The 24,913-nt window shown below is 41.1% G+C and overlaps 1 protein-coding gene across 3 annotated transcripts in view; it reads right to left on the bottom strand.

The window, feature by feature from the left end:
- The window catches only part of SORCS3 (sortilin related VPS10 domain containing receptor 3), a 267,619-nt gene that overhangs the window by 31,742 nt on the left and 210,964 nt on the right, over positions 1-24,913 (bottom strand). For all 3 annotated transcript variants that reach the window (XM_021536263.4, XM_085582753.1, XM_085582752.1), the window contains 5 exons: positions 24,089-24,165; positions 23,893-23,984; positions 20,831-20,938; positions 5,412-5,529; positions 3,759-3,892 (listed from right to left, as the gene is read on the bottom strand). In XM_021536263.4, coding sequence (XP_021391938.3) covers positions 3,759-3,892; positions 5,412-5,529; positions 20,831-20,938; positions 23,893-23,984; positions 24,089-24,165 — 529 coding nt within the window. The remainder of the gene's footprint in view (positions 1-3,758; positions 3,893-5,411; positions 5,530-20,830; positions 20,939-23,892; positions 23,985-24,088; positions 24,166-24,913) is intronic.

Below are 24,913 nucleotides of genomic sequence, written 5' to 3'. Positions count from 1 at the left end.
TTGTTTCTTTTGGTTTGTTTGTTTTTTGCAGCCTTTGCTTTTAGAATAAACTAGGCTAATTCTAAGATCTAAAGTAATTTTTTCACAACAGTGGCTAGGAATATAAAACACTAGGAGCACTTCCTAAGCAACTAGCCACAGTATGTATATTTATATATGTTAATGTGCTCCCTGGCTAAGCTGTGACTTGCCCAAGAGAAAAAAACAGCTGATGTTTTTCCAACACTAAACTAAAACACAACCAGCTTAGTGGTCTAAGGATTACATGGTATTGTGTCACACAGGGAAGGCAATCCAGGGTATTGATTCTTCTTTGGACCACCTAAGAGTGGAAGTGTACACAATCACATCCAAAATTTCTTTTTACAGCTGCCTTTGTGTGCCAATACAATGATGAAGCAATAGGATTAATCCAAAGCTTTCCATAAGTTTTAATCAGGTCTGGATCAGGTTTCTATGTGTAGCCTTTACTGACGGACTGGATTCAAAGGACAAATAAAGAGATTCTGGATTTTTGCCTGCAGCAACTTAACAAATGCCGAAATGCTAAACCTCTGTAAAAACACAGACTCTACAGAAGCCACTGTCTTGAAAGCATTCTGTGCCCTTTAGGACACTCTGAGTTTTATCCTTCCCCTGTTCAGAGCCTGAGCTGCCAACAGAAAGAGCTTTGGTGAGACAAAATTGTGCTATGTCCCCAGTGGCCCAGACTGCTACCGTTCTGTTTTTGGAGGGCAAAAATTCTGTGAGCTACTTTAAATGGTTTGGAGATTCCCTAATGCTCTTTCTCTCAACATTCAATTTAATCATTCTCAGTGGGTCCGACCTGCACAGCCGAAAATGCCTGGCAGGGACTTTGTAATTAAAAATATTCAGGAGGAGCTGTACTTTGCCCCAAAGAAGAAAAGAGCTGCATAAATATTTAATAAAATTAAAGACAACATTGCTGTGTGCCCTCAAGGTTCTGTGCTTGTTCATTAACTTCTGGTAAATGTATATTAAAACCTCACATGCTGCCCACCTTCCCTCTCATAAGCCCCAGGGTTTGCATAAGTTAAGGAAATAATCAAGTCCAGCTGCTGTGCTGTCTTTCTCAGGAAAGCTATCTTGACAGAGTAAATAAAGAAGCAGGAGGAGGGAAAAGAAAGCTCAGCGAGCACTTTAATACCACTTACGAGATCCTTCTGCCATTCTCCCTGTTAGAGAAAGGCCAGGATTTACTTCTGGAAATGACTGCAAGGGTTGGCAGGAGCTACCCCTGATCCTGACTCATAAAGATTTGTTGAACTGGGGCATAATTGTGATTTATGCCCCTGAATTTTAGATCAGCCTTATACCGAACTGCAGGGAACAGGGGCAAGGGCACTGTGAGGAAGTGGGAGGGAGCACAACCCTCCCAGCGTGTGCTGGAGGGCTCCTGTGGTTATTTGTCCTGTCCCCACAGCTCTCAAAGACAGGTGCCACAACAGCAAGTGGCACAGGGTGCTCCAATCCCAGAACCAGCTCTAAACCTGCTTACTGAGGAAGCAGAGGGCCCATCTGGCAGGACTTGCTGGTCACGGTACCCACACAGTCCTGGCTGCTGGCATCCCCCTTTCCCTGGCACCCACAGGACCTGCTCACTTCAACACAAGGGACAGAGCAGTCAGTGCTTTCAAGAACTGGCAACTGTGAGCCCAGGCAGAAAAGGCTGAGAGGACATTTTTCCTTGAAAAGGAACAAGTTGAAAGAGCATCAAGTGAAAGTAGGAGCTTCCTTTCACCTGTCCTGTCCACCTTTTAGTGAGCAGAGAAAAGACACTTGTCAGCATCTCCCCTTCTCATACTGACATCCCAAGGAAGGCAGATGAATCTAGAATATATTCTGGAATAACCTGTGTCTCACACTGACTAAGCAAGTGTCTCATCCTTTAGCAGTCACAAATCCAAACACAAGTCCACCTTTCCTCTCTAAAAAATCACTTTTAAAACTATCAAGCTCAGTGCCCCACTTCCAGCACTGCCAGTGTTTTCCTCAAATGGATTGTCTCACACATTATTCCAGTCATCCCTGCTGAGTAGCATTAAAATTCAACATAAAGTTTCTACTGATTCTTCATCACCAGCTTTAATTTTTGCAGCTAGAAGCCAGTTAACAATTCCATTGGCAGTGCAGGGTCTGAAACAAAAGCCAGCTTGTTGTCCTCTAATTGCATTTCCTCTGCAGGACTGACAAGTTTAATAGCAATACCCTCTCATATTAGGGGGAAAGTTAAGGAAAAATGATACGGAATGCATGCAAGGAACCTGTCAAGTGATTGAAAAGGTGCATTCTGATGCAGACACTTTTCAAGGCAGCATTTAAGGCTAATTCAGCTACCACAGTTTTCCACTTACAGCTTGGAAAAGACAAACATCACTGTGAAAATATAAAGCAGGTGAGGAAAGCAGTGTAAGGAAAAAAAAAAAACCAAAAAAACAAAACAAATTCATAAGCATCTCTGGAGATTGGTGCTGATTCACCCCAGAGGCCTGTGCCAATGCCAAGGGCAGATACTGCAAGGAAAGAACATCCTGCAAGTTCCCATCATGAGAACAAAGGCGAAAGATCTCATGAGTCAAGATATGGAGTCCCAGATGTAATCTTGACATTAGAACAAATTAAATATCCATCCAGATCAGATGAAAATCTCTGTTCTATATCCCTGACTCTCTCTTAAGGACAAGCTACTATAATCTCCAAGAAAATACTCTGGTTGATATTTTTTCTTAATTTTGCTACATTTCACTATGCCTATGCTCTAAAAGAGAACTGTGAGCCTAAGTCCAGATAAATCTACAGATCTCATGCCTCACACCTCTTCAGAAAGTGTTTGAAGGTAGGGAAATGTTCAGGAATAACACCGAGTCAGACACTGATCCTGAATAACCTACTATAAAGATTAAAATGTTTTCCTAGCTGATCAGCTCTCAGGGTATTTGGAATTCCATTTAAATGACATTCTGATCATTTAAGCTCAAACGTCACAGATATTGACAGTCTGAAATCTTAGAAATATTTCCTATTACAGGTGCCATGTAGGAATTCCTTGGGCTGAGATCTTGACATGCATTCTCCCATTTCCTATCTCTGACTGTCAAGCAATAGCAAGCAGTGTCTCATTTTCCCCCTGCTTTATTTTTAAGCTGCTTTCAAAGTGACCTTAATGCAATTTGAAAATTATGGTCCCATCAAGTTAGAAACACCAATATTTATGCAAAACAAGTAGTTATATCCGTCGAGGGTGGGCTGTACAGTCATGTCACTGAAACCCTTTCAGAAATTTCTCAATAAAACACTGTTAAGAAGCAATAAACTGTTCCCAGCTATTCAAAGGAATAATGATAAAAATGTGCATGTTTTGCTGACTTGCCCCCTAGGAAGTCAATGACCTTGGGAGAGAAATACCCTCCCTCTTCTGAAAGGAATATATTTTGCACCAGAGAAGTCTTGGCTGTCACTATTCTGGAATGACAGACATAAAATGTCCATCAGTACTTGCAATTATTTTGCTTTTGAATCCCAGGCTTGGATTTATTATGGAGATGAACAAATATTTCCTGCAGATGAAGGGGAAGACTCCCTCACTCAGCAGGTTTGGGGGCTGCAGTTCTGCTATACAGTATAATCACAGCTACAAAGCTGCATGAAACCCACTTCTTCTGCAAGGTTTTCTGTCTAGGTAGTATTTCAGGACAAAAATACAGCTGCTGCACAAGTTCCCAGAGTCACATACTCACCACTCAAAGTCTCCTTGGCCACAGACACATGGTTCAGACACCACAGTTTGGGAATAGTCCCGACTTAGGGAACACTGGGCTCCAGGTTTGCGTTTTTTATAGATCTTCCTCTCCCCCATGACACAAGGCTCCCCCTTCGTTGGCCAAGAAACGAGAGGAGAAACACAGTTGTAGTGGCAGCTGGGTCTTAAATGGAGCACTTTTTCAAAGGACACAAAAGGCAATGAAAATGAGCATTTATCACTGGGAGAGTGTGGAGTTACAGTCCTGCTCTTCCGTGGCTTTGCAAACTCAAGTCTCCTTAGGAGGACTCATGAGCATAGTGTGCCCAGCGTTGAGCTGGGATGCCAATGGCAATGTGCCCAAAATTCCTGGATGCCCAAGTCATCACACCCACTTATGTCACCTTTCAGAAGGCATCCATCAATATCTAGTGCTACGAATCATCCTGAAGAGACAAGGTGGGTGTACGCCAGGGCTTTTCCCATATGTCAGATAAAGTCTACTGCAGAAGCAAGACCAGGACTAAATCTCAGGGCAGGGGACAAAGCCCAGGTGTGGAACACAGAGCTCAACTCCCTCAACTCCCTTGCTCTTTCTGCTACAGAGCTGGCTTTGTTATAGACAATTTTAATGTGTGTTTCACTGGGCTTTTTGAATGCAAAGGTTTCCAAGAACACTACTGGGAATAGCTAATCTAAAACAAACATTTGATATCTAGGAGAGTTGCTATAAACAGAAATTTCTATTTTGTAGAAGTAATTTGTCTGCATAGAAGTTAGATAAAAGACAATACCTAATTGAAGTACTTCTCTTCCCTATGAACAGTGATTTCCAAGATTGCTGCATGGTTATACATATGTCTTCCCTTTTCTTTCATTTAAGTGATTTTAATTTATTCAGTTCTACGACTTCAATTATCTTACCCTTGCCAAATTAATGTTCATTTCTCATTCATTGATTTCATTCAGCAATGTCACTAGTGCCAATGGTTCTGGCTCTAGTTATGTTACCCTGCAGGGTGTGGGACATCATACTGGTAAACCAGTAACCCATAAGTAATCTGCAGAGGTTATTGACCTCTCAGTTACAGTTGCTTCAGGACCTAAATATATCCAGCATGAAAATAAGCCAGTGTATGAAAAACAAAGCATATATCCTTGAGTAGAATGAAATAATGTGGTTTTCTCTGGTGTCTTTTATTCAATAACTTTTCAGATTCAAGGGTTTTATAGATATTCAAGAGTTTTACAGATACCTGCAGGACCTGCAGGATGAATAAATGTTTTTATTTTTCATTTTTGATCAAAGGAAATAAGAGACAAACTGAAACAATACTATTTGCATGACAGAGTTGACAGAGCTACAAAGAATTCAGTGTCATCTACAATTCAATCATAAGGTGTAGTTTTACACTGCCCTAAGAATTAAGGCCAAAAATATCCAGCTGGTGCAATGATTATTTTCATAAAATAGAATGTAATCCTGAACTTGCCCATAGATGCCTGGCCCCATGTTTTTTCCATTCACATTCGTCAAGGGATGCAACGAAGAGCCATATGCTTCGCTGTAAAGAACAACTGCATTCCCACCTGGTAACTCAGAGCAAGGGAAAAGGAATCCCCAGCAAGGACCCCTGGCGAGTGTGGATACCTGATTGTGCAGATGCCAGGTTTGGTAGTCATCCTTGGTACACCTGTGGCTGAAGAGAGACTTGTAGTCCACCTTGACCAGCTGCCACTCAGAACGGAGACTGAAGTGCCCAAAAACTCTGAGCATGGGAAACAAAGGAAAAGAAAGAGCTGGAGTCAGCCAGACTCATACTTCCATTCAGCAAATAACATCTCATGAATCTCAGCTGCAGAAACTGATACAGAGTCTTGGAGCTTAATGCCAGAAAATGGTATTTGGTCATGAATAATATTTTCCAGTTCTTAAAACATCCCAGGAGTGTTTAGCTTTTTCCTGACACCTCATACACAGCCTGTGTTGGAAGGTCTTCCCCTAACCCTAGAATCCAGCAAAATTGAATCCAAGTCTAATCACCCTTATTGTGATGTCTAGAGGACAGTAAATGTTACTTTATTATTCCAGGTCTTTCATTAATCTAGATTTCTACCCAGGCCACTTACAAGATTAAAATTTTGTTGTTCTAATTGTTCCAGACTAACAAAGAAAGAGTGAGAAAGGCAAGATTTACAAATTTTCCTGTGAAATCAAAAGAGAAGCAGAAGACAAGACTTCCCCACACTGACTGTAATTCAGATCCTGCTGTGTCTCCAGTGTGCTGCCATTATTTATTAATCTTGGTTTACACTGTAGTCATTCAGAATTGTTGGCTTTGCTCTCTCCTCACTCCTCTATAGTCTGGGCCAAAATTGCTCTGCATTGTGCTGTTCTCCATGAAACAACAATCACCCAGGAATCAATCATGTTCTCCCCTGGAGACCTGTCTCAGCTCATGGGGATCAGGGAGACAGTGGTGGGTGGCCAATATCTGAGAGTATGAAGTGGTGGGCTTGCTGTGGACACGTGTCTCTATCCAAGTTCTGCCCCACAGAGAAGCTCCACTGAGCTGACAAGTGGGAAGGGTATGATACAGAAAGAACCTGTGTGCTGTCACACAAGTGGCTCAGGTTAGGAGTGAGCAAGTAGGGAAGGACTTGTCTGATAGAATGGATTAGTTGGGCAGATTGTTGCTGGCTGTCCAGAACCATTCTTAGTGTAGTCCTAATTGCAGGGTATCAGTGATAGAAAACACCACAGCATTCAGGCCACGCTGCAGGAGAAGCTGCAATTGCTGTTCCTCAGCACAGGAGGCACACCCTGGACCAAGATAAACCCACAGAAACCAAAGCAGTATGGGGTGCCAGAGCACTGGGAGCAGCAGGGAGAAGGGAGGAATGGGAAGGAGCACGGTGGGGGGATGCAGAAAGCCTCCGAAACTGTACTCAGTAGGAATTCTAACTGCAGTTCTCCTCCCCACTTTTCCTTGGCACTGGGTACGTCCCATCAGCTGTTACATTACAACTGCTTTCAGCACATACAGCCTTGGTTGTGCTGCATGACTGAAATATCAGTCCCTGCAAAACAGCAATGCAGCAGGCAGAAATCATTGAGTCCAGCAGGTTTACTCCAGTATAGGATTTGGTGCTTATCACATGGAAAAACACAAAAAAAAGGAAGAGAGAATATGACTAAAGAGAAACATTGGCATAAACCCAGAAGAGGACAGGGCTGGACAAATCCAACACTTTGCAAATCAATGCTTCTAAAAGGAAGATCTTGCTCCTCAGATTGTCTCTTAGCTAACTGTCCATCAGGAGAGCAAAGGTTTCTTTGTGGTTTACAAAAATCACCAGAATTACTTGATTTTTAAATCTATTTTAACAAGCTTTTAAACAATTCCTTCTGACATGGAAATTCTTCCATAATTACTAATGTAAAAACCCAAGGTTTTCTGAAAGGAAGGCAACATATTAGCACTCCAAAAGCACAGAACATCAGATACTCTTCAATTAAATATTTCAAAGAAGACCTTTGTGTGTAATTTCTACAATTTAGATTGAAACAATACTACAGTAAATGTAATTAGAGGAGTGTTAACAGAGAGAGGTTTTCCTCTGTGCTGCAGGGATGGTTCTGGGTCAGCTGATTCCTACTCCACCCTCCCCTTCCTAATAAAAACTCCTTAAGGCTAATCAATCACCGTGGAAGAGACTTCCGAGACAAAAGCAGCAGAGAATCCACCAAGCCCCTGCACCCTGTGAGCACTTCTCACCAATGCCAACCCAGAGCATGGCTTCACTGGCCAACGCCATCAAGGTGGTGTGACAGCTCAAGATGACTTTGTGGTGCATTTGAAACTTCTGTCACTTCCTATAAACAAATACAAGGAATGGAGGACAGTACTATGGGATCTGTGGGGTTCCAAGGTTCTGTCAAGCAGCTTTCCTTGGAAAGTGATGAAAGTCTTCATTGTGAAATTTTAAGAAAGATAAATAAACAATAACAGGGCACAAACCCCAACTGAACAAAGGCAGGTGTTGCAGCTGAGCTCCACTTTCTCAGTTTTATGATGACATAGCTGGATGTTTTTCCATAGTGGCCGAGGTGCATGCACATGACCTCTTCCACCATATCTGTTTTGAGGTCCAATAGAGGCTTGGGCAGACAGCAAAGAGCTACATTTTAAAACTTACAGTGTCCAGCTATCAACAAGTGCTTGGCACTAAATGTTCCAGTTCCTACATATCAGTTTCTATATCAAGTGCAAAGAAACAAGTTCCAAGGAAGGAGATGCAAAAACAGATTGGTGGGGCCTTATTTTTCCCTACTCAACTGGTAAGTCCTCACATCACTTTGAAGATAGCATCTCATTCAACTTATCTGATTCCCATGTGCCTTCATTTCCCATTTACTTTGGTCACTAAATAAGGGAGGTGGATTTTTTTAAATAAACATAGCTAAACTATCAAGATAATACAGGGAGAAAGGAAATGAGGCACTATAAATTTTGCCTCAATAACTTTGCCTACTGTGGTCTAACTGAAGGCTATTAATTGCTTGTTGCAAGCATAGAAAACAAGAGAGCTGGGTTTTCAAGGTCCAGCTTTGAGAAGCCAACAGAAAAGGTATATTTTGATTTTTCCATATAAGCAGTCTGATGTGGAAGTCCTTGAGAAACAATAAATACAAGAGCCCAGATGGTATTTAGATGGAGTCAGTTTTCTGACTAAGCTCAATTTAACAAAGGTTCTCCAATCTAAGACATAGAATGGTAATTTACTGGCTTTAGACTGCATAGATTTTGTTCTATCCCTCTGAGTAAGCAGTTACAGCTCCACATAAAATCTTAGCTGATAGGACAGCATCTTCTTAACTGGCTCTATGCATAGCTTACAATGAAATCTTGTTAAGAAAACAGAAAATGCTTCCCAATTCTTTCCTTGGAGAAACAAGGCAAGGCTTTTATTGCCAGGGCTGGATGTCATTAATTTGCAGAAAACTATTAGAAACATGGAAATAAATCCTAAAATGCTTACAGTTTCATGATGGAGTCATTTTAGCAATTATCATTGGAAATGCTGCTATAATTATATCTTTCATTAATTTTTTAAATACACAGTAACTTACAAATGCAGTGTACACTGCCTGGATAACCTTGTGCAGGAGTACTTTAAAAGGCTTTTTACATTTATACAGTGCTCTCTTCTCAAATTGCATTGCTTTTGCCTTATCATTCCTTGTATTGTTGATAGCTGTGCTTTTTATGTAATTCAATACTCCTCATTCCTGCCAGGTCAACAGAATGAATTGAGGGTCACAAGATAACAACTCACCTGCCTCTGGTCCATAGATTCAATCCCTGTCCCTGCTCATGGCATGAGAAACAGACCTCCTCAGATAACAGCTCCCACAGGAAAGGCATCAACTGCATCCATGTGGATCTATCCCTGCTGGCAGTTTCAGATGAGCTGCCCAGCCAGGTATTAAAATGTAAATTCTCATGCCTAAATCAAGTCCTCTTCTATCATTTCTGAAGTAGATTGGTAGGAGATCATACAGAGCAAGCAAGCACTGAAGCTGCTTGTACTTGGCTGTTCTGGTCTGGACAAAGATGGAAGATTTTTTCCTTCACCAGCCCTCCCAGCAACTTTGTGTGCAACACCTGCTGACCTCAGATGTGCCCAGCACTGAGACAGAGGACTGGAGATGCCAGGGAAGGAAGAAGCTGATAAGGTAATCTTCACTACACCTAACATCAAAAGTACCCTCCTATCTGACGCAGTTTTCCTTCACTGGACATCAACAAGGTGAGAGATATGAAAAGTTTGGGTGCTCTTTTTGCTTCTCTTAATGTACCTTAGGGCCCTCTGAAGCCAGATTTTTAACAAGATTAAGCCCCTCAGAATATACTGTAAGTATTTTTAATAACTAAAAATAAAATAAAAGCAAAATAATATAATATATTCAGTAGACAGTATCTTTTGAGATGAACTACAGAAGCAGATGGATGGATCAACAGAAAAGTAAAGCCAGAACTACAGAAAGAGAGCCAAACATATACTTTAATTGATAATACTGAGAGAAAAGTTAATTGCAGTGTCATCATAAATAGACTGTTTCATTTATAAAAGCCTGAAACCAACCTTGATTTTTATTTCCGTTTATTGTAAAAGAAAAATGCTTGCAGAGGTAGTGTCTTAGCAAGCAAAAAATCCCCAATAGTAAAAGCACCCAAATTAGTGAATACTTCTGCTGACCTAAATCTGTGCTTTGCTTTTGAGAATGCAGAAAGGAATAAAGTCAAGTAAGATCATTATCTGATTTCAGTTAAAATCCCTCTTCATTCACATCTGTGTATCTAAAAGGCAATGCCAGAAGTAGATATTTAAGGGGCAAACCCAAGAAGTGCTATGAAGCACAGTCTGGAAGAATCACCTCCTGGCAGGAAAACAAGCATGTGTTGGTCCGGGTTTTGCTTTGTTTTTAATGTTTTTTTATTTTTCTAGTCTGTGGAGAGGAAGCTCTTCTCTCACTGAAACCAAAGGGAGTGTCAGATCTGGAGCAGTGAGCAGATAATTCACCACAACTGAAGGTGCTCATTCTCATTCTGATGTCCAGCAGAGGAGCACATGTTGCTACTGCTGCAATCTTATCAGATATCTTCTCACTCATAATTGCCTTGATTCATTTGGGATTTTTTTCCCCCCACAAGCCAGGCTGTCTTTGTCCCCCATTTCCTGGGAAATTGTGAGTTTATGCTAGAGCTGCTGGCTCAGTGAACACTTACAGAATGCCTTGGTACATAGATGTACCTCCTTAACTTGTTGATATTTATAGCTTGTGAGTCAATGAAAGAAAATGCTGACAATTTCACACAAAGAAGAGGGCCTGTTATGAAATCTGGATCTGAATCCATCTCTGTGTAAGGAAGTAGCAGTAAAGTGAGACAAACTCCTGTGTGCAGGCTGAGTTATCTTGGCCAAAACCACATGAGCAGCAATAGAACAGTTGCAAGTCGTGCCGGTGCAACCAGATTTTATGAATAGATGAACTATTACTCCATGAATTAAACATAAATCATGACTTTAGAGAAAACCAAATGGGCTGTGTAATCTCCCATTTTTTTAATTAGGATTTAGATGGAATTAGCATTAAAGGAGGTCACTAGTTACAAGGAAATTGGATAGAAAGGGACTGATACAAGGAAGTAGAACGTAATTGAAAGCACAAATCAGCAATTAGGGAGAGCAGGAGAGGGAGAGTTAAACTGTCTCCTGCCTGGCAGGACGATGCAGGGAGTAAGAGTCTGGAAACAAAGGAAACATAAAAAATGAAAGATGACACTGGAAAGGCAGGCAATTGCCAAAAAAAAACACTGTCTAATTTTTTTTCTAAACAATAAATATGGTTTCTAAGAGCCTCTTTGGAGCTTTTAATTCAGTTGCTTTTGGCTGACCTGTCAGCTAGGAACAGTAGCCTGAGGGCAATGGGTGATGACTCAGGGCTGCTGTACATCTGTCTGAGGACCAAAAGAAAGTAAGAAAAGCAGCTGCTTTTTTTTCTCTAAAAAGAAGAGGTGCATTTTCTTCCAAAGAAAATACACTATCCATTTGGATCTAGATTTTCAGTGAGTGTAAATTAGTTTAATTTAGACCATCTAAATAGACCCTCTCAGGTATAAGGCCTTCCACTGATACTATTCAGAAGGAGAAAAAACAACAGCAGTGAAACTATCAAGAATGTACCAACACCAGACAGCAGCATGCATGAGGACAAATTTGTTCAAGAATATCTTGGTCTGTATGCTATTTCCCAAAGAGAAGGGTTGCACAAGAATTTCACAGAATTTTTCCTGCAGATTAAATCTGAGGGATGTGGTTCATCTCCAGTTAAACTGAATGTCATGACATCAAAGTTGCCTGCAAGAAAGAAAGTCAAAGTGTTGGCCACCAGCAATCCATATTGAACTGGTCATGAAAAGCTGCACCACTGCCAGATCTCAGGTCAGGAGAGAGAGAGAAGAGATGGGGCAGGCAAAGAGTTTCTGTGAATTACAGATCAAAATCAAAACCTTGCAATAAAAAACCCACAATACAATCATGACAGTTCCTTTCCCTCAGCTTTGGAAAACAGTCCTGGTATTATTCATCAGGCACTTCCTTTAGTGCTAGCAGAAGAGGAAAACCACTGCAAATGACATGGTACAACGTGATCTTTCAGTTGGCAAGTAATGCCAAGTGCAATTAGTAAGTAATCTGCAGAATGTGTAATCACAAAGCAGCCCTACAGTTTGGACTCAATTTCCCCTTTAGCTGCACAAACACTGCATAAGGCAATGGGGGAGTCAGGGATTTTTGTTATTATTTTTTCAAATAGGAAGTGCTATCAAAATAAGAACTTCCTGAATGACAAATCAAACCTTTTGAAATTTAGTCTCTAAAAAATTTATTACCAATGTTCTCAAACCACTTTACATGACAATTGCTTCAAAAGAAATCCCAGCAACATGAAAGAGAGTTTGAGACACCTAGGAAGGGGGATGGGAAAGCATATTAATTTTTAATGCTGTTTTTCAGAAGAATTCTTTCTCTTCTTCGAACACTCATGAAAGACAACCAGTTTCTGGCAGCCTTGAAAACTGAACATGCTGCCACTCTCTTCTAGAAAAGACACTGGCAGGTATCAGCAATGTGAGTATTTCACCCCCTCGTGGGTCTGTGGTCTCAGTAGAGGCAGGTGCTGCTGCTTTGCCAGAAGCCAGATAACACAACACATGCAGTCATTTCAATCTTTCATCCTATGAATCAGTAGATTTCCAACCAGAAATGTCCAATACAAATGTGGAAGCCATTCCTTAGAAAATGAAAGCTCCAAATGCATGTGGTAGGTGAAGCACAGTGACCGAGAAGAAGGCTCAGAAGAGGAAGTTCTGGAGAGCTGCTTTCCAACACTCAGTTCAGTGATCAAAAATCTGTCAGAGTGAACTCTGCAGCCAACCCAACACTGAGCCTTCAAGCTGCCAGAAAAGCTGGTGTGCTGTGCCACCCTCTTCCTTGTGCAGGATCAGGGAGAGATTAAGCTGGAAAAATACCAAGGCAATGTAGTTTCTCAGTCCCCTGAGGGTTGGTGTGATCAGAGCACCAGAATATTTCACATCTTGCTCTCACAAAATGGTGAATGACTCAGGAATGTCTGTGTGCACAGCATCCTGCCTCTTCCTGTGCACCCTCCATCAGTCCTGAGTGCTTCATACAGTCCAGCCCATCTGCAGGCAGAAGAGCACAGGGCCAAGATCCATCTGTCCTTACTCAGCAGCACAGGAAACAAAGCACATGAGTTCTAGATGAGAATACCTGGATTGTATTGCCATCAGGCAAAACTTTCCCTTTTATCTAGGGAAAAGAAATCATCTATCAGCCAGCTGCTCATTCCGGCTCCTTCTGCAAGGGCTTCTTTCTTTTGTTCACTTCAGCAAATTCCAGTCTCAAGTGAACACACCTCTCTCTAGTCCTCCTCCCTGCATATGCTCACCTCTCCATCCCCCTTGTCTGAGCATTATAAACATGACTGAGCATCTCCCTCCCCCGAAGAAATGGGGAAAGTCTGCACAGTGGGATACCCATCTGGGACTCCAGAGACCTGAGTTACTGCCAAGTTCTCCCAATGACAGCCTGCTGAGTGCCTGACCATGGGCAGGTCCTTTGTTCTCCCTCAGCTTCCCTCCTGGCAAAATACAACTGATAATGTTGACTATTAAGCATGATATTTGATCTACTGTCCATAAATATCACTTGACTCCAGTGACAATAATGTTTGCCCCAGAAAGTCAAATATGGACAATACGTGCCACAGAGCACAGTGCCTTTTCCATGTCTTATGGCTTCTGCCAGGAATCTTCCAAGTACATGGTGCTACTGCTGGGAACTGGTCTTGGGTCACAGACATCCTTTTCCTAAAGCCAAATAAATCACACGGTGCTGTCTGAGAAAGATTACTCTAAGCAGATGTTCTCATCACCTGATTTGTCTTTCAGGTGCCACAGAAAGACCTCAGCTCACACTGCAGTTATTAACAGCACAATCAATATTGTGCTTCTTGTGGACTGTTTAGGTGAATTCATGCAGAGATCCAAAGGCTAAAAAACAGACTACTCTGGCAGAGAGGGAGATGGGAGGAGGAAGTGACACTGATTATTCTTGGGGTCGTTAATAATGTTTTTTAGTCTTGCAAACAAAGATATGGGTAACCAGCTCTCTTACTCCAGGGTACAAACTGATCATCTGCTGGGATAAAATGGGAATTCCTATAACACACATTTTCTTGTCCATTTTAAAGTCACTTGATGCCATTAGCAGATTGATCATTTTCTCGCAAAGTCCAAGCTATTCATTACTTCCAGAAGGTTTTGAAATTACATCAGATGATACACGAATGCAGCTCACTATGGCAAATGCCAACATCCCCTCAATCATTTTGGTTTCCTTACTTAATAATTGTACTTAGAATTTCTGTTCTCAGATCAAGTTCCAAATTTTAATTTTTTTCTGTGTGCAGTCATTATTTTCACAGATTCATTTTAATTTCATAGATTCTATTATGAAGAGTCCTTATATAGGTTTGTGCACTGCAGTCTGCACAGTCCCCTGAGTGAGGACAGAGAAACTGAACTCACAAGGACACATCAGAGCCTTTCAGGAAAATCCATAACTAACAACACTGCCAGTTGCACCACAAACAAATATTGCACTGAACAGAAGAAAAATGGAAAACTGAAAAGTGAGATAAAACCACAGTAGGGACAACAATTAAAACCTAACAGTCTTTTCTAGTATCTAATGTACTTATGCAATTTGGATAAACTAGGCTTGAAAATCTTCTCTCTGATCTTTAAAAAAGTCCACAGATCTGGTAGCCCTGAGAGAATGTGCAGGCTGGGTGGACAGCCTTGGTTCCGAGAGGAAGTGAAGGTAAATAGGGACAAAGTTCAGAATCTTTCAGTATGACAGCTCCCCATCTCATCTTCTACACTGGGAGCTGCAAGTAGGATTTAGCTTTCTAGAGAACTCTGGTGAAATCTTTCTTCCAGATTCCCTCTTTGCCAAATTTCTATGTGGTTCAGCAGCAGTCAAAGTTGCAGAAGATCTATGGTTTTTTTCAGACAGTTTCTTCTTCTTTTCTCACATAGTGAAGTGAAAAGAGGCCAGACTGATGTCAGGAAAGTTTAAAGGCACTGTGGTCCATGGGAATTGAGGAACACTGACTTCATGCACATTGTAAAAGAGCCTCAATTCCTTCTAGGGAAAACAGCCTCAGGTGTTTTGCCACCACTCACACTGCCTCTCATTTGCTGAAGTTGCTAAGAAGAGGTGCTGGCTGTGGAGGGCAAAGCCTGGCACCAGAGGGAGAACACAAGCTCCTCTGACCTCATCCCAGCAAAGGCACTGTTTTCTGTCACTGATTTCACCTTAATTTTTCTCAGTACAGCCACTCAGAGGTGGCAGACCCATGTCTCCCTACCCCTAGGCAAAGAGGCAGAATGCTTCAAGGACACTGTGTCAGCTTGTAATTTTCTTTCCTGGATTAGCTTTTAGTGTAACAGCAAGACTTGAGCAAAAGGCAGCGGATGTTGCCTTGCTTGAAGAGAAAGGATGTTAATCACCTTATCAGAAAAAGACAGGAAAATTATCCTGGCCCCCATGTAACTTTGAACTCAGTGGGAGCTTGAATCTGGGAGCTGTTGTCCTTTTCTCACACTCAGTTTGCTGAATCTCTGCTGACTGTGAATCAGAATCTGTCCACATTGCCTTCATGCCTGTATCTACTTTGCTGATGTCTTCCACAGGTCAGTCAGTTCTTCAGAATAAAAGTAACTCATGGAACTCCTGGCCACGGGATAAGGTGACTGCTAAAAACCTTTACAAAGTATTTAGAGAGAAAACTCTCAACTCACTAATATCTTAGAAATATAAACAATACCATGTTTGGCCAAGAAAATTCCTTATTTGTAAATATCTATAAATGTGAGAAGTATATAAAGTAATATTTTTAGTATAATTTAGTATAACATATATCATTTTAGCATCCTGTACTTGCCACTGTTGGAACACGGATCTGAAATAGAGGGACGTCTGGTCTGACACAGTATGGCCTGTGCTCTTAATACTTCCTTTCTCACCTCAAACCTCCCCTGGCACTCATCTCAATTTTTCCAACATCTCTCTCAATTACTTATTCATTCTTTCTCACTCTTCTGCCACCCAGTGATGGATTGCCAGTAATTTTATGGGTTTCTTGGAAAGAAAGAATTATTCCCACTTCATCTCTGGTAAAGCTTCATGGCCACATAAACAAGAAGGTGTTGCAAAGGGTCAGGACTCATACCATATTCATTTTCAACCAGGAACATTTTCTAACACACATAGCCAAGGGCAGCAGTCACAGCAGTGTTGACAGACCAACTTTCAGCTCACTGAAAATATTAATGCTCAATTATGCATACACACATATATAGAGATCATTAAGTTCACATGCATAGAACTACATAGAAATTTATATACACACGTGGGTGTGTCTCCATAAATATTTATTTATCAGTACAGAGAAACTTAATGATCCCCATCTGTAAATGAGTGTCTGCACACACACACACATAATGAGTCTACTAAAATGATGCAGGGCTGTGAAGCAAAAAGATTGTTCCTCTTAATATAGGTTTGGAGAGATGCTTAGCATAGGAGATGAAGTGGCAGGGGTAATAAGTATGAGTCAGAGCTGGAACAACATAAAGCCCTTCTCTGGACCCATGACAACATCTTGTCTCTGATTTGAACGGTACAAACTAGTTTGGATAAATCACAACTGACTAGAAGGGGAATAAAGTGTGATTCCTTTCCTCTGTTGGACAACCTCAGATAAGTAACATGCTGCACTATGGCTTGTCAATCCAGAAAATAAAGATCTGACCCATCAGAACATGACATCATTAAAAGATATACTAGTTAACAGTGAGGGTACAGCACAGAACCTAGAAACCTGTAGATTTCAAAAAGGCTAGTGCATCCTAGGTATTCTTCTGAGAAATGTCTAAGCCACCACCCTTATGCATTTATTTTCCTGGAGGACTCTGTGTGTCCCACAGCCTTTTTCCCCACACCTGCACCAAGCACCACAATGTGCTTTGGTACAAAGCTCTGTGCTAAAGGAGCTGAACTGACTCTCTTGTCAGATGAGAAAGTGTCAAAGCAACAACAAAAGGAACTGCAGAAGATGATCAGCCAGGGCTGGAGGAAGGACTGTGGCTTTACTTTGGTTAGGCAGCAGTTCGAGGCAGACCAGCTCACATAATCTCATGATACTTCCCTGTGCATCACAAAACTATGATCTTAACTGAGCCCCCCCCAGCTTGTAAACAAATAATCCTTGCAGCATTATAGCCATACAAAATTACAAAATTATGGAATAATTTAGGTTGGAACAGACCTCTGCAAGACATCTTGTCAAACACCCCACTAAAAGCAGCTCCCAATTCAGAGTACTCTTAGATATTCAGAATCATATAAAGCCCCTTCATGAAGCAAATTACTGATGTTACCATACTGACAAGATTTTTAGGACTGTTTAGGACAAGCATACACAGCACAAAGCACAGAGGATTCAAAAAGCCTAGGATACTCATACAATAAAGACAGATATGGAAAAAGCTCACTTAATAGCTATGAAGTGTTACAAAATTGTGTGCTAAAAGGGTTGCTCTTTTCAACAGCCCAGAAAGCCTCTCACAGCATGTGGCATGAAATGAAGGTTGGGAAAGTCATTCTACTGATATATTGATTTTAATAAAATAGTATTATGAAAATATTGTTAATAATGCAATATTTTTATAATAGCTTGAGTATAATGACTATGTGTACACATTCTCCCCACAATATTATTTTTTTAAATGGGAGAGCACAGACCACTTTGATGCAAATCTATGGAAGAAATCTTTTCTAACAGTAATCAGCTGAGACCACTAGATGAACTATAACAGGATTTTCCAGGATGAGAGATAAACTTTTAAAAGCAAATAACCTACCCAGTTTGGCAGCACATAAATATGACCACAGCCTTGATCCCTCTCATCAGCTTCTTGAAATCATTGGGGTTTCTACCCACAAACACAAATTCTATGTACCTCCAAACCACCATGTGTAATCTTTGTTCAGGGGGTGGCAAGTAACAATAGAAATACATTGATTTCTTCTCAAAGCTTACATAAGCTCAGCATTATCCTACACTGCCCTTATAGATGAACTCACTAAAATTTGCATTGGGAGAAACACCTAAGTGTTCTGTATAGAAATGGTTTGCATACAGCTTTATAAATGGGCTATTTCCTCCTCAGTTCCTTTCATACTGTGGATAGAAGTTTCTCTAAACAATCATTGCAAGTGTCATGTGAAATTTCTTTGTATGGCTTTTACAGACTATTAAGAATGGTTTTTAAAATTGCTAATGATGACAGTAATAATAAAGACAATAACAATAACAATAGCAATGGCAATAATAATGGTAATATGCCTGCAAAATTTCAAAAGAAAAAGTTCTCAACACACCCAATACACAATATCCAGGAAGATAACTCACTTCCTACATTCTCCACCAGAAGACTACAGAGATAAATAACCATAATCTTAGATTTATAATGCACTTTTCATCTCAAAATGCATTAATTTATAAAGTAAATGGCTTAAATCCACAGCTAGTTGCAACTGATTAGCTCCATTGTTTTCAATGAAGGTGCTGACATGCAGATTTATGTGAGTTCAGGTCTCTCTGAACATGTGTGCATATGTCTGCACATGTGTGCAGCAGGAAAGTGGCACATATTGCACAAAGAATTTCACAGAAAAACACCATATTAAACACAGAAAGTTACACGTTATCATTGCATTTGCAGAAAAAATGCACAGAATGAAGAGAATCACAGGTTCTAATCTTTAGCTGGGAATTGGCATATGTGTTTTCCCAAGAGGATGCTCACAGCAGTCTTCTGAAAAGTCACAGGTATATCATATGCTGTTCAATTTTGCTCTTTGCAAAAACAGGGCAATGTTTGCAGATAGCAAGGCAAGAGATGTACAGATATATTCTTCTACAAAACCAGGACCTTGCTTTTTTGAAAAAAAAAAAAAAAAAAAAAAAAAAGAGACAAAGCCAAGGCATTGTTTTGGAATAAAGGAAAAGAGAGCAATGCCACCAGAACTGACACCACCTCTGCTCTGATAAAATCTCAGTAGCTGTCTGTGACAGACACAGAGGCTGCCTTGTTTTGCTGCAGCACTGTTTGGGAATAAAGCACAGGAGTGATGCTGTGTAAAGCATAACAATAATTACTTAGCCTGTCCTTCCTAAGACAGTTTATCACAGGATATGGATGTGCTATACAGGAGTCAGCTACACTTTCCTGAGCCTTCCAAGGCTACAGCACCAAACATTTCTTCTGCCATGGCATAGATGGCACAGAAGCCCATTCAAATGACCATTTGAAAGAAGAGTAAAATATTATTTTCCCCCAGCTCCTCTCTTGAAGCTGAGCACAACTTCAAGTATAGGCACATGGTCACTTCTGTTTGTGTAAAGCTGACTTAGAGCTGGTTTTGAAAGGCATAACAACACAAGTCATGCAACATAGTTGGAATACATTCAAATAATTAGCAGAAATGTCTAAGACACACATCTATTATTCTGTTCAAACTTCCTCAGAAACTGATGACACTCGGTTTCTCACTACCTGTGACACCAGCAATGAGCTCCACCTACGTGTTTATGCCATATAAGTATGCAGATGGACTGAAGCCTAGAAGAAAATAAACTTGACCTGAATCTCTTCTCTCTTGCAAGCAGTGAAAATGTGCAGGAACTTCAAATGAAGATGAAGAGAAGCAGACTGACTGCAAGATGAAATTTATCAGTGTCCTGCCCCTGAACTGGAGTGGTGCAACAGTGATTAACCAAAGGCATCTCTTCATGCCACTGCAGGTGTGCTTCACAGGTGTGCCTCAGTCTAAGGTATCTTAGCCACCTTGCTTTCTGATGTTTTTCAGAAAGCTGTTTCAGCCAGTTCAAAGACACACAGGTAAGAACACATTTCTGAAACCAATGAAGGCAGTGCATCCTGTCCTTGCTTTGTTCAGAACCCCAGAGCACAGTGCTCTGATCTGCTTTGTGCAAGAGGTCAGATGACTACTTAAACATGCCTTTGAACTAAAACTTCCCTTTCCTGGTTGTTAAACTGAAATCCTGTCCTGTTCTTGGGCCAGCATCACTCCAGTAGTTCCATCAGCCTTACCCACTGGGAGGAGGAAGGTCCCAGCACCATCAGTGCCAGCCCAGGCTCTTGCTTCCATGGGATGGGTGAGCCATAGCATACTACACCCCAGAACAGGAAGGTTATTCTGAGCTCAGCTTTGCATATACACACTTTTGAGCTAAAACTGGATGCACAGCCCACAATGCAAGCAACAAGTCTGAGGGATATTCATACCCACCAGAAATCTCAAAAGACAGTCATGTTGCACAACTGGAGCAAGGAGAGAACTGGCATGAGGTACAATCATACAGATCTCTGACTTCTGAAGAGCACTGCAGTCCCTTGGCCTTCAGATCCAAGGAATGCGATCTCAGCAGTAATTATGAGAAAGGACCTCTGGTTGTCACTAGATGTAACCTAACCAAGGGTACACCACTCTCCAGAGAAGTAGATCTACCTACTATTCTATGTGAACTCCCAAGCTACAGCTTGGGACCAGCTTTCCTTGCCCCCATCACTGCTGGAAAGAGCTTGGCTCCATCATCTATTTGCCACATGATGCAAGAACATACCAGCCAGGCATGTGGCCACCAGCAAAACCAACAAAACAGCACCATGTCTTCATGAAACACTACATGTGCAGCTACACAATGCTGCACTGCACATCATGAGGTTACCATGAACTTGGGGATCTCCATGCACCCCTTCTGCCATCACCTTTCTTTCCTGGAAAGGGAAGTTTTTAATTTAAAATTGGAGCTGCTATACTTACGTCATTATCTGGGTCTCTATGCCAGGGTCTACAAGGGATCCATCCACAAAAAGTGGTGTTGATGTGAAACTGTATTTAGTCCAGGATCTTCCCTCATCAAAACTCACCCTGGGATAGAAGCAGACAACATTTATACACATAAAAAGACTTACTCTAGAGCAAATGCAGCAATTAAATGTTGGCTAAGGTCCACAAGCTCCAGCAGCTGAATTTACAGACAAGCACCAATCTTTGCCACTTCCCAGCCCACTAAATTCATGGTCTTGATATATTTTGAAAGATCAAAGCTTTAGAAAGCAAAAACACTTCAATAAGGACATGGATATACTTTATGCAGCTGTACATCAGACCTCAAGAGATGAGGAGTTTTTGCCAAGACCTGTTTCTGGGTCTGGAATAGCACCTGGCATGAGCACCACTCAGAGCATAAGCAACCCTGGCCTGAATGCATGAAAATTGCTTTCACCACCACAGGACATTTTGACCCATCCATGTATCAATGCCATATGGCATTAGCTACAATCTCTCTAGCCCTCTGAGTACTTAAAGGGAAATTTGGCTTATTTGTGGGAATGAGGAGTGTTTAATGTGTGTGTGCACACACAGGCATCTGAGCAGCTGGATCTGTCTGGGAGGCTCTTGGTGGTCACTGAATCCCCCCTGCTCCAAGTAGGTGGGACAACCCCTGATACACCACCAAAGGACCAGGAGACCACTGTAGTGTGTATTATAAGCCACGGGTTACACCAACTTCAGACCTGTGGTGTGGAACGCCAAGACTGGCAGTCACCATTCCCTAACTCTCTGCCCCTCATGTCACTTAGCAACACCTTCAGCTCAGAATGCAAGAATAGGAAGTTAAATTTACATTTAAAACAGAACTCTGGGAGCACAACAGCACACAGAAAGATTATCTGCCCTAAATCTATTTATTTAAATGTATGTGTCTTCCCATACACCTGTGCATTTGTATGCGTTCTGCTTGCTTGCTTATCTCTCCAAATAGCGTTTCAACTTCTGGGGAACAGCATGCTTCATTAGCCTAGCTAAAGTTCTCTCAGCTTTTCAATTATCCGCCCCTCTTTTCTCCAGCATGAAACTTATTGTACAATGTCTCAGCCTGAGAACTAATAGATTTACATGTACCCTTTAATCTATTCCACTCCTGCCCATAAAACAGGTGCCTACTGAAGCAATATGAAGCAAATTCCAAAGCCCCTAAGGGTACCATTTTGAAGGAAACCTGTTGGATCTTATTGATAACAAATCTAAATCACTACTCGTTTAATAGAGTGGGTGGGAACTGCACACACCATTTCATTGTTAAAGGAGAGCATCTGAAATGAACCTCTGCAAACAAAGGTGAACTGAGCTGTCGGCTCCTATGAAAAGTCAACCTGTGACCAATTCTTTCCCAGTATGCTAGTACAGGCACTTGTAGTAACGTGCTTTTTATGTCTAAATAGCCTCCACAATTAAAGACACTATTAAAACAGCTACACCTGGCTTGAATAATGCAGTAACAAATGGTTAATACATGACTTCCAGCTTTTTCCATAAGGGGCTCACCTTTCACTCTTCCAGAGCTCAACTTGCTGCAGTCTGATGCACCCACTGCTAGTGACACCCACCCTTGGCTAGCACAAACTTCTCCTTCCTTGACTCATTCTTGCTTTGGTCTAAAGACTGGGACATGGTCCTGATGACCTCTTTCCTGAGAGCACTTTCATTATAGCCATGAGAACTGAGTTACCATCAGAGGCTTCCAGTCACACCCCAGCACATTCACACCACAGACTGGAGACTGCAGCTCATCATTAGGAGTCTGCTCTGTTACTGCTGTCCTCTGTATGTCCAGTGATGGAGCCAATACATCCCATGGTTAACAGCCCACTGTCACACCGTGACTAAAGCAGTCATTTCTTTGCTTAGGTGGCAAAGAAATGGGCTCAAATGCAATCTATTCAAATTTTTATAGAAATCTATGCTGCAGTCATCCTAGAGTTATCTGTCAGATCAGAAATATAAAGTCCAGAATCTTTTACTATTGAAAAAGTAGCTGTTAATGTTTTCAAAGTGCATCTCCAGAACATGAGCTCGTAAATGGGTGAAGTCAACCTGTCTTGAGGTGCCCAGATTTGGAATGACTGGAATTTCACTGGAGGATTTTGTACAATAATGACTCAGGTAGAGGAAACCTTAACACCTCATCACTGCTGCCAAACACCATTGCATTCTCTATTTGACTGAAGACCACATTTTCTGTTCTGCATGCAAAGTAATAGACATGTGCTTAGCACCATCACTCTGAGAGACAATGCAGTATTGTACATAGGAACACATCTTGTTTCTGAAATCTATTTCTAACTAATTCACTTCTAAACAACATTAGAAGCTGGGTGGGTCAGTCCATTGCAGGTGGTACTAACACAGCCATTTTCTGTAAACAGTGTTAGTTATGAATTTCAGAATGTGTAACTGGGGCAGGAGTCAGAGGGGCAACAGCTAAGAAGAGGATAATTTTGAGCAGTATCTTTAGTGCTTAGGCTGTTACAACCCATTTATAGCAAAACATTGTCTTCAGCTGAGAAATCATTTTGCCCTATTTCACCTCCAACTCTAATCAGTCGCCACCACAGTATCTCTGGAAATTGATAGTAAAATACTAGAGGGGTTGGCAACATATCTCGGTTGTCCTTATCTACAACTACTGCCCTCTCCCTCCCTTTATCTATCTTACCAGATTAATGTTAAATTCTGTAAACAAAATGTAGAAACGAGAAACACATCCTCTCAGAAATACCTGAAGCCCAAAGGATGATTTAGTATATGTCTGTCTGTAGGAAAGAAGCCCCACCTGGAGGCTCATAGTACATTATCAGTGCAAAGAGTAATTTCATACACATAGGTGATTATGTATGGAGGCATTATATTTATAAAATGGTGCAATAATTATTATATTCACCAATAAAACCAAAATGGTGGTAAAACATAGTTAAGAATGGCTTCATCTGTTCATTTTATAGAGACTGGCACCCTATCAAAGTAACAAGTTTCCTTACCACATGTGCCGGATGGGCACTGACGTGTGTTTCATGGCCACTAGTGCCCCTCCCCAGTCCAGAAACCAAACGTTGTATTCCTCCTCAAAGATCTGCAAGCAAAGGAGTACTGCATGAGTGCTCCACTCTGCTGGGAAGTGAAGAGTCAGAAGAATAGCAAAAGGCTCTGTGCTTTCTTTTGCTGCACAAAACATACCTGTCTCCAGGAATTGCCACCATCAGAAGAGATGAACACGCCAACATCCGTGTAGGAAAGTTCAGAGCCAATATTGCCTGCAATATAAGTGTCAGACATTCTTCTGTGGATGAACACGCTAATGAAAATGCTAATTAAATTTCTGACATTTAATGCTTGAAAATTAGAAATTAAAATAGATTGACACTCTCCTGTTACCATCACAGAATTCAACTCACCACATTATTGTGTCAATGCTATTTCAAAAAAGTTCTGGTTCCAGGAGGCAGAGCAGTTCAAGAAGGGTGTTTTCATCAGTGCTCAGGATATAGGAAATGTCATACTGTTCATCTACCTAATTTTCTTCCCTGATACCATCAAGAGTCACCAACTTTTTTAGGTGAGGCTGTAAGGAAAACCTGATGTGGGCAACCATACTGAAGGTCAGCCTCAAGGGACATCCAGGTTCAAGAGGATCAATCTACTGTTTCAGTTCAAAGATCTTCTTAGCACACTATCTTATAATGAGTGGAAGCCCTCAAGAATTGGACACTGACTTAAAGGTAGCAGTGTAAGTTTTGTATCATATTTTAAACACCAAAATGTAAACTCCAAATTTTCAAACAGGGATTTACAGATGGAGGAAAGGGAGTAAAAAGGCAAGAATTTAGTTGTTATCACTTTTTTCTGTCTTTCTGTGCAAAGCTGTTCCATTATTTCCTTAATTCTCTTCCTCCAATTCACCTGCATGCATTTAAACCTTACAAAATGTAACTCCCAAACAAGTCAAGAGGATTTAGCATCTGTAAAATTAGATAATAAAACATATTTCTGCCATTTTCAGGA

Source organism: Lonchura striata, chromosome 6 (assembly GCF_050655825.1).
Source record: "Lonchura striata isolate lonStrDom1 chromosome 6, ASM5065582v1, whole genome shotgun sequence".
Lineage (NCBI taxonomy): Eukaryota > Metazoa > Chordata > Aves > Passeriformes > Estrildidae > Lonchura > Lonchura striata.
The sequence above is the reverse complement of the archived record's forward strand: the minus strand, read 5'-3'. Positions and strand labels throughout refer to the sequence as shown.